This window comes from Maylandia zebra, linkage group LG8, assembly GCF_041146795.1.
Source record: "Maylandia zebra isolate NMK-2024a linkage group LG8, Mzebra_GT3a, whole genome shotgun sequence".
NCBI lineage: Eukaryota > Metazoa > Chordata > Actinopteri > Cichliformes > Cichlidae > Maylandia > Maylandia zebra.
In genome coordinates, this window is record NC_135174.1 from 8590948 (window position 1) to 8602080 (window position 11133).

Sequence of the window (11133 nt, forward strand, 5' to 3'; positions counted from 1 at the left end):
TTAGCATAGCATAAAAAAGGTTTTAGCTAACCTTGCCCTTTCAAGCTGCGCTACACAGGCCAGCTAGCTTAGTTCAGTCCAAATAAAAAAGAAAACAACTTTCTACCAACATCTAATGAAAATTGTCAATATGGCACAATTTAGTTCCACTCTAAACTAACTGATGAGAGCATATTTGTGAGTAGTATTGATTTTTTTGTTATATAATCTTGTGTTAGCATAACTGCTCATTTGAATGCCTTCCAAGCCTTGAGAAATATTCCTTGAAAGTATTTAAAGAATTTACAAGAAAGCTTACCTAAAAGAGTTCAGGGAGTGTGTGTGTTAAAAAATAATAGTCAAATATCAAGCGTGTTAGAACTGCATTGCCTTATATACTGCATTTCCATTCCACGAGATTGTAACACACATCTTTCAATAAATCTCTGCAGCTATTTTCCATTTCTCTAGCAAAGTATTAAGAAATGAGGGGTGGCTCAAGACTTTTAAAACACTTTATATCACAACAAGAAAAATGAGCATGTGCTAAAGCAGCGATAGCCATCCAGTTCTGCATGCAACCTTTCACATTTTTATATAACCATTTTTATCTACTCCGTGGTCCAGATAAGGAAACGCATAGTAAGGTTCTTTACTATCTTTCAAATTAGATAATAAGCAGCCTGAAAGCCTGTCGGGTCCTTGAGGTATCCAGATAGAGAATGCCTCAGCAAAGACATCCGCAAAATTCCCAGCCATCATATCTTATTTAAAAACATCACCAAAACTAACCAAAAAGGAAAACTTTATCATATAATCACATTTGGAATATTAATTGTCAGCTTTATCAAACAGAAATTAATGCTCCTATAATATGCCTTTTTTGATAAATCAGGCCTTTAATCTTAATTCAAAAGAGTCTATCCCAAGAGTGGCTCTAAAACTCCATGAAAGAGAATCATTTAAAGCTTTCCATGTTGGATGTTCTAAACATATTCACTTTCCCCCCTCTGTCTGTCTTCTTCTTCCTGGGGTTTAACTGATCTGCTGTCTCATTTTTCCACACTGTATCTGTTGATCTTTGATCTCAGCTCAGCTGGGCCCAAAAGCCGCCCGACCCTGAGCTTCTGTTCAAACACAGATACTCCTGTTTCTGAAACAGACAGTAGACTTTAGTTACCACTGGGCCTTTCAGAAACACTGGACTCCATGTTCATCTTCAGAGAGACAGCCCAACAAACACACTATTGCATTCACACACACACACACACACACACACACACACACACACACACACACACACACACACACACACACACACAAATAGAGTCCTCTCTTGCCCCCCTCCCTTCTTTGCCACTCATTGACCCAAATGTTTGTCTACTGCTAAGCATCAGCCACAGAGTATCTTTAACTCTCTCAACAGGTAGCTAGTTAGCCTGTAAGGAGCTGACTTAGTGAGAGTTTATTGATTTGTGCAAGTGACTGGAACTACATAGCATCTCGTAACTGGATCTTCCAGTCACATGATAGAATGTATTGCAGCAAGATACAGGTGTAGTGTGGCTATGTCACTCATGGTACGGTGCACTTAATATATTACAAACAAATACAACTCAGGGGATTGCTACAAAACAGCAAGTGCTGTCCAGTTGCATTTGGCTATTTTCTACTCAGAATCATGATTATTGAGCACCAGAGAATTTTGTATTGCCTAGGTTAGTGCTTTAATAGTTATTAATAGTTGAGTGTGGTACTATTAAGTCAGTTTTGCTTATAAAAATAGTTTTGAAAAATGAACTTTGACAGGGTGATCCTTTTAAGCTTCGTTCCAGTGTGCACTCTTATGATTTCCTACCTGGTGTTGCATTGCTGTGGCTGGTGATTGGCCAGGCCTGCTTGTGATACCTTTGCCCACTTGGTGTCACTGTGGTTACAGCATTCTCATGCAGGGAAACCCCCATAAATCCAAACACTGCTCCGAGTGCTGTGCTCTAAAACTCATGCATGTTTTATTTCCTCATCTCTATAGATTTAAGAGCATATTCGAGCTGACCCAATTCAACACTGTTAGATTCAAGCACCCTGCTATCAATGCCCTCTCCCAAGTCTGTGAGAGATGAAGAAAAAGTCATGAGTTCATCGGGACATTTTAGCAACCACTGTGCTTATTGACCTTTCCACTACTGCAGTCGTTACATACTGTTTTCCCTCAGCCTGCTGGCCTCACACCCTGTACATGGTTCTGAATAGAGATAAGGGTCACAATTGGTTGCAAACTCTTCGTGAAACTGCAGTGCTGACGGCTAACAGGGTTTTGTATGAATGGTCAAAGGTTAGATGGTCATTTGGTCTGGCTCGGAGCTCACCGTGTCAGCCAGCGGTCAATCAGTCCATAAAAAACCCCAAAATATAACAAAACAATAATCAAAACAATAAAATACTATACACTTTTCCCAGCTACCTTCATTCTTTAAAATATTATTCACATATGTGTTTAGCTATATTGTTCGAAACCTTATTAATGGACTGAGTTATTAGTTGAATTAGTGAAAATATATGCCTTAAAATTCAGGGTAAATTATTCAGATGAATGTAATGTGCCGAAACATCTACCTGGGTCATCTTTCTCTAAATCTACTACTACTACTAATAATAATAATAATGGGTTGCATTTATATAGCACTTTTCGGGACCCCTCAAAGCGCTTTACAATTCCACTATTCATTCACTCTCACATTCACACACTGGTGAAGGCAAGCTACAGTTGTAGCCACAGCTGCCCTGGGGCAGACTGACAGAGGTGAGGCTGCCATATCGTGCCATCGGCCCCTCTGGCCAACACCAGTAGGCGGTAGGTGAAGTGTCTTGCCCAAGGACACAACGACCGAGACTGCTAGATCTTTGCATGATACAACGAGCATAATAATCTTTATTTGTAGTATACTGGAATGAGACATGTTAGATCAGGGGTGTCAAACTCCAGTCCTCGGGCTGGTATCCTGCTTGTTTTTGAGATATCCCTGCTCTACCTGCTGCTGATTACCTGGATCAGGTGTGCTTTGCCAGTAAGAAGCTACCAGGGCAGGTTAGTTGGAAAACAAGCAGGACAGCAGCCTTCGAGGCCTAGAGTTCGACACCTGTGTGTTAGATTGTCTGCCTATAAAGGAGTCCTCCAATTAACTCTGCCTGTCACAAACATACAGAGCTGTGTGCCTGAGGCTACGTCCACACGAATGCGTTTTTGTTTGAAAACGCATTGTTTTCTCTCCATTTTGGCCTCCTGTCCACACTGAGTCTGCGTTTTCCCCCGAAGGAAAACACAGCGTTTTCAAAACGCTCTCGAAAACAAATACATTTGAAGACAGTGCTTTCGCGTCACAGTGTGGACAGCGAAAACGGAGACTTTCGAAAACGATGACGCATTTTAGTCATGTGATGCAGTCATGTGACCAATTAAAGAAAGATAGCGGAGGGCATTATACAGCAGTTTTTTGTTTGCTCTCAATTTTGACAGCCCTATTAAAGATTAATATCAGTTTGTACATGCTTCAGTTAGCTTTTCTTCAAATTCTTCAATTTCACTTCGCTTTTGCAACTTTGTACTTTTGTGTTACTCGCAGCAACAACTCCACCTCATTGTTAGTCCATTTAAAAAACGCGGTGCTTTTCCTTGCCATTTTGCCGTGACGTTTCAACGAGCCCCAAAGTAAATAAACGGCAGACAAAAATGAGCCAGGCCGAATCTTCTTGCGTTTTACGCATGCGCAGTACTGGAACGTAAGCGTTTTCGGCCGTTTCAATGTGGATGCACAACGACGATAACGCCATTTTCAAATCTAGTGTGGACGTAGCCTGAGATGACCATATTAGGAATATCCCGTCTTTGTGCCATCACGCTGATCTGGAAGTAGAAAAAATAGTCGAAAACATAAACACTGAAATAATTGCTTGTACTTAACACTTTTTTGTTTCTTAGTTTAAAGAATAAAATTACCTACTTAAAAATTGCAACAGTTTTGGCTGCGTATTGGACTCCAAGCTATTTATGATGTTGTGGCAATTTTTAAGTATTGTAAGATTTCTATGTCTCACATTATGATTTGTCATAAAAGTAGTCCTTTTGCAGTTTGCTATGGTGGCCCTGCAACTTGGGAAAACACCAGCCAATGCTGCAAAAGGACGCAAAACAAAATGTAAATAGAAAAAAAACAACACACAATGGAAGTTGAATAAAACACAACAGAAGTGCCACAAAAGCTCACAAAAAACAAACAAATAAACCCCAAAAGCACAGAACAAAACTCCCAAACTAAAACTAAAAAAACAAAATGGAAGTGTTTCTTCGGTGACAATAAGGTGACAAAACAGTTGCAGAACTGCAACCTCTAACATACATGGCAGATGGTCGCCCCTCCCTGAGCCTGGTTGTGCCGGAGGTTTCTTCCTGTTAAAAGGGAGTTTTGCCTTCCCACTGTCACCAAGTGCTCACTGAAAGGCGATTTGATTGTTGGGGTTTTCTTTGTCTCACTTTAGTGTCTTTACCTTACAGTATAAAGTTCCTTGTGGCAACTGCTGTTGTGGTTTGGTACTATATAAATAAATGAATTGCAGAAGTACCAAGCTAACAGTAAATGGCTAACAGCAAACATGTAGCTACAGTATTATATGAATCACATGATTAAAAGACATATTACCTCACATCTTTATCTCCCTCACGATGCTGAAGATTTCTTTGCGTCGTGTAAACGCGTCTCAGTGCGATCCTTCACGTGTTTTGGTTTCTGGCTTTTTGCAGCGTTTTAAATTTACCGGTTTCCTTAAGTTGCAGTGTGTTTGACCTCCCAAGGCAACCATAATTTTCTCATTATTTTGCATGAAAAAAATGCAAAAAGGTTTACTTTCAAAATTAAATCAGATAGTAGGGTCTTTACCTTACATTATGAAGTGCCTCTCAATAAAACTGAATTGAATTAAAATGAATTGAACTGAAGAATGAGACATAAATCTTACAATGCCTACGTGATACAAATATGTACTACGTTTTTTTGGCTTCTTTTTTAAACGTCAGAGCACAGAGTAACTTTAAACCTTCAACACATGAATGTGAAAGCACAGAAAGTATCCGCTAATGTCAGATGTTTCTTACCCAAGTTACTCTTGAGAAATCTTAATCTGAAATATTGGCATTGAGCAACATCATCTTACAATTATCACAATAATGTTTCTTAGAAAACTAAAATAGTACACAGAGGACTGTGACAGTGAGCTGGTCAGACTGTGAACTTTGACCCAAACTGCTGCTTCTCACCCTCATCATCTATCACTAACCAATCTCCCCCCTCTCATCCCCCTTCCCCCTCCCGACCTTCCTCTCATTGCACATTTACTTTAATTCCCCTCCCCCCACCCGTTCTCCAGGTTGCAGTGTCTACTGATTCTCAGGAGGCCCTTTGTACCGACGTAGGGGAAAGCAGTGAAGGACTCGTGAATGTGGCCTCTCTTGGCCTCCCTCCATCCCCTATCCCCTCCATCTCCTCTACCTCTCCCTCTCCCTACCATCATCATCAACACCCTACTCCTCAACAACCAGCTCTGTGCCTGGTCCCTGCCACACCGGGCGCCTCCCCTAAACCATCACGTCCCAGCACAGTGCACACCCAGCACCACGACCAGCATTGCCTCGCCTCCTACTCCCCCTGCCCTTCGCCTCCCCCTCCCATACCCGCCAGGCCACCCCAGCAGGAGGTGTCAGAGGATCGGGAAGTGTCCCTCATTAACCAGATGGTGTTGGCCGGCAGCGATGACATCACGGCCGAGGACAGCAGCAGCGGCGGGAACGAGGGTTACGGCAGCTACGCGGGCTGCCAGGAAAGTCGGAGTCCATGTTTGAGGCAGCTGAAGAGGTTCCACAGCGCTGACACGCAGGGCCGCAACGCCCTCCTGCCCCGCCCCCGCCCTTACTCCTGGCTGGACGACCCACGGCGCCACTCTGTGGAAGTCTGCTCTCCGGTTGATTCCAGCCCCCAGTGCAGCACCAACTCCACCTCCTCCGGCTTTGTGTCTCGGGCCGACAGCCTGCAGATTCAAAGCCAGATCCCCGCTCAGACCTCCCCCCGCCGCAAGAAGAAAATGAGCCCACCCTGTATATCTGTGGACCCCCCTGAGGGACTGGAACCCCAGTCTGGCCTCTACCCATGCCTGGGTGGGCTCGGTGGCATGGGACTGACTGGGTTAGGGATGCCCCCTCCCCTACCCAACCGGGACACCTACCTGAGGAGGAGAGCACCCTCCAGTGACTCCAAGGACTCCTTTGACCTGGCAGTCGGAGAGGGTTCAGGACAGGACGGAGGTTCACCGAACCCCAACACCAACTCCAAGTTATTAACTCTTCCCAGCTTCTCCTTTGAGAAAACAAGCTCTGAGCACTGAACACCAATACTCGAATACACACACACGCGCACACACACACACACAGCCGGACGAACCCTCCACACACATAAACACACGATGCACTCTGTGTGTCTGTGATGGTGATAGTTCTAGTAATAATGCTGTAGAAAGTAATAATGGTAAAACTACAACAAACAGTAAAAACATCCTTGGTTTCATAAGGAGTGCAGTACTGTAGTAGTGTGACCATCCCTTGTCTTTGTATTGTTACTGCCAAAACAGCCAGAGAAGAAGAGAACGACAAATATTTCTCTGGCTGCAGCTTGACCCCATAACCCCTGGAGTGACATCAGCGCCTGGGTTATTAGCGCCCACTGCGGTCGCCATATGAACTGCCTGGTGTTAATACAGAGCGGACCTGGTCAGTGGAGGTACAAAGCAATATTTAGAGACACTATTTTCTTAAATTATTGGCCCATAGTGTTTGTACAGGATGTTGTTTTTAATTTCATTTAACTGTTATTTTCATGTCTTTTTGTGATTTTCTTTCTTTTTTTTTCTTTTTTTGTTTTTTGTTTGGTCAACAATGGTTTGTCTTTGTCTTTCTTTTTCACTGTAGGATATTTCTAGCTTTCTTGGTTTACTAAGGAAAGTGAACGTTTTTCAAAGTGGTGAAAACCAGTATTTGTAGGAATAATATATAAATATATATATAAAAAAAAACAAAAAACAAGTCATTAAACTGAGCTTGGATTTTTAAGCACACGCAGACCTTGGTGGTTTGATTGTTGGATGATAACCTGATTGCTTGTTTCTTTCATGTGTTCCTGACAGCTCCAAAGCCTTTTAGACAGAATGACTGATGAACAGTCTGAGAAAAACAGCCATGTCAATTCTTCTCACATTTCATGGCCACTCACCCCAGATTCAGCATTCTTAGTCCGCACAAAAAAAATTCTCATGATATCTTAGGTAAGTACAAAGGTAATACACCGCATTTGTAAGAATGATTGATTGATAGTTTAACTGATATGGAAATGGCTGCATTCTAAACATACTGCATACACAACAGTGACGTCTAAGCTGTATTTCTGCTTCTATATGTTGTGGCACAAGTTCTATGGCAATGATTGTACAATCTGAAGCTACACCGGGACCTCTTCAGCAATGTAAGTACAAGTTAGAGCTACAGTGGAGAAACAGAATCTGCCAGCCATCTTCAACGTCTGCCAGAATGTTGGGGTTGTCTTCGCTGGAGTGAGTGGATGGCTACAAAATCCAGTCAGTCATAAGACAACAGAGTGTTGATTAGCAGTTCATAAATTTATTCCTATACAACGCTTCATTTTTCAGAACTTTGCTTCAAAGTGGACAGACTTATATTTTTTTAAAGTGTTCTTGAGCTTAATTTTTCAGTAATGCGGTAAAAGCATACCTGGACAGAAAAACACGCAATGGGATACAACCATTCATGGATTGGTCTCCCCAAAGCTCAGACCTCAACATTACTGAAGCAGTGTGGGATCATCTTGACAGGGAACAATACAAAAGGCAGCCAAGAAGAGCTTTTAATGTCTTCTGAGAAGCCTGAAGAAATTACAGGAAAGCTGCCTGAGAAAGTTCACTCTGTAGTAAAGATTAAAGGTGCTCATACGGTATCAAATATTGATTCTCAAGCTCGAACTCTACAATAATGTACTTCCTTGTTTTCATGATTTCATTAAATTCCTGAACCTGTTTCCCATGTTTCCGGAAAACGATTAAGAAACGAAAGGTGGCTTAAAATTTTTTGTAGCCACTGTGTTAGATTACGCATTTTTGCTGCCATGATGTGGTTTATGAAGCATAAAATCATCATTTGTGGTGTAAGAAACTAATGAGGTAAGATAATTTCACTAACCAATTGGCTTCATCGGGTGAGGGCCTCCAGCTCGCACTGGAACGGTTCGCAGCCGAGTGTGAAGCAGCGGGAATGAGGATCAGCACCTCCAAATCTGAGGCCATGGTTCTCAGCCGGAAAAGGGTGGAGTGCCCACTCCGGGTCGGGGATGAGTTCCTGCCCCAAGTGGAGGAGTTCAAGTATCTCGGGGTCTTGTTCGCGAGTGATGGGAGAAGGGAGCCGGAGATCGACAGACGGATTGGGGCTGCAGCTGCAGTAATGCGGACGCTGCACCGGTCCGTCGTGGTGAAGAGGGAGCTGAGTGTAAAAGCGAAGCTCTCAATTTACCGGTCGATCTACGTCCCTACCCTCACCTATGGCCACGAGCTGTGGGTAGTGACCGAAAGAACGAGATCGCGGATACAAGCGGCAGAAATGAGCTTCCTCCGAAGGGTGGCTGGCCTCTCCCTTAGAGATAGGGTGAGAAGTTCAGCCATCCGGGCGGGGGCTCAGAGTAGAGCCGCTGCTGCTCCACATCGAAAGGAGCCAGCTGAGGTGGTTCGGGCATCTGACAAGGATGCCCCCTGGGCGCCTCCTGGGTGAGGTGTTCCAGGCATGTCCCACCGGGAGGAGACCCCAGGGCAGACCCAGGACACGCTGGAGAGATTATATCTCTCGGCTGGCCTGGGAACGCCTTGGTGTTCCCCCGGATAAGCTGGAGGAGGTGGCTGGGGAGAGGGAGGTCTGGGCCTCTTTGCTTAGGCTGCTGCCCCCACGACCTGGCCTCGGATAAAGCGGATGAAGATGGATGGAAAAATGGAAGCACAGAAAAAAGTTTTGCCACCAAAATAACATGCACTGGTTTGCAGCCTACTTTTTACTGTTATTTATATCTTTGTTACTAGCAGCCAGTGCAGTATAAGCATATCGAGACAGAAAAACATTATCAGTCATTGATTGGCCTCCCTACAGCCTGGACCTCAATAATATGTGTTGCAGCATTTTGGTATCAAAATGGCATCATTTTGACAAAGAACAGAATAAAATGCAGTCAATAGCCAAAAAAGAGCTTTGAATGTTCTTTAAGACAACTGGAAAAGTATTCCTGATAACTGCATAAAGACATTACAAAAAAGCTTGCAGTTTGCATTGTACTATTAATATCTATGCCTACTTAGAACCCGAGGACAATATGAAAACCTATACAGCAGTGATTTGACAGTTTAAAGACAGCCATGCCTTAAGCACACTGCTTTATCATCTGTTTTCAATACAGCATGAATATTATGCTGAGAGACCACAAACCCTGCTGGAAAATGTTTACTAAAGCAATGCAGGGACTTATGCATTACCTTAACTTTTCAGAACCAGAGGCCATGTCCATCTTTTATATTCAGTCTTTATAAGTCTAAGCTACTTAAGTGGAACTCCACTTATAAAAGTATGTTCGCAACACACTGTAAAAGTGAAGGGAAACTTTGGGAAATATAGTTAAGGAGAACTACTCTGATGATATATGTCAAAGAACCTGTGTAAAGGTCTCAAAGAATATTACAAATGATTAATAGGTGTGTAAAAACCTTTATGAGGCGACATATATCTGCTCTGTTTCTCTGTCACCTCATTCTTTGCTAGCTCATTTATAGTACTGCTCCTTTCTCACAGAAAGTGGAACTGATTGTGGAGACATTTAATCTTGAAGGCTACATCTTTTTATTCTACATCTTAGATTATGCCTCCTATTTCACTTTGAAAAGTCTGTTACACGAGTAAATGTGTAAACCACCGATTTGAAAATGAAAATAGGGTGTGGGGCGGAAAAGAAGCTCGATAGCCCACTCATCTCTGTGTACAGCTAGAGAATCAAGGCTACATTATCCAATAAATAAATAAAGCAATCCTCTCCATCTCATTCCAGCAACACCACAGGTGCCAAGGGCAAACCGCTGGCACCTGTGGTGTTGCTGTCGAGTGGTGTCTGTGTGCCTTTTTCATGGCCAGTTCTTTTCCTGGCTCTGGCTCTATCTTTACATGCTGTCTATTTTTACCTAGCTGACTTGCATGTTAGAAGCTTCAAATTCACCTGTCAATCCATGTAGTAACGCAATATCAACAGATATAGCAAAACCTGTTTTAGTTGTATAAAGTAATTAGCAATAGAGAGATGTGGCCCTCTTGCTCTCTGTCATCAACTATCCTGTCTTTAAGTGATGATATTTGAACCCTGCTTCTGGGTCCAAACTATTCTGCCTATATTACGGCTGTTGTGTTTTTACATGTTTTAATGCTTTGTATCTTGATCTATTTAATCACGAACAAGCCCCTAAAAACAGTCAGTGATCACTGTCGGCCTCACTCAGTTTTTATTACCACTATTCATTTCAAAGCTCAGTTTTTAAAACCTTACAATGTAACTACAGCCCAGCCCATGCAGCAGTATATTAATGACTAACCTCGTATTGTGGATTATCTCAGTTATTCTCCTGCTGAAGTTTGGTCCGTTTATAGCATCCTGCCATGTGATTGCATTTGTGTCGGGAACCCTCACGTAAACTTTTATCGAGTAGAAAAAAGTTAGCATTCACTCTCCAGCTTCACTGTGTATGCTAACATAGCTGTGTCGCTAGCCACCACGTAGCACATCATTATATATCAGCTACCCCAACATCAGTAACACTACAAACGTCACTGTTTAGTCTTCTGTCTTCGTTTATGTTGGAAGTGATCGCAGAGCTATATCCCTCAATCAGAACATGGTATATTATGTTTGAGTGGAAACTAGCAAGATAACTCCCTGCTAACTTCGAACGCTGTTAAATTTTATAAATTCTGTTTTCATGGATGCCTGGATGTTAAACTTAATTGTTACACCTGTTAGAGTA

General features: G+C 42.7%; 1 protein-coding gene across 10 annotated transcripts in view; it reads left to right on the forward strand.

The window, feature by feature from the left end:
• Window positions 1–7156, forward strand: part of cacna1g (calcium channel, voltage-dependent, T type, alpha 1G subunit) — a 207819-nt gene extending 200663 nt beyond the window's left edge. For all 10 annotated transcript variants that reach the window (XM_004557531.5, XM_023153368.3, XM_023153369.3 and 7 more), the window contains one exon: window positions 5401–7156. In XM_004557531.5, coding sequence (XP_004557588.3) covers window positions 5401–6411 — 1011 coding nt within the window. In that variant the 3' untranslated portion in view covers window positions 6412–7156. The remainder of the gene's footprint in view (window positions 1–5400) is intronic.
• Window positions 7157–11133: the final 3977 nt, after the last annotated feature.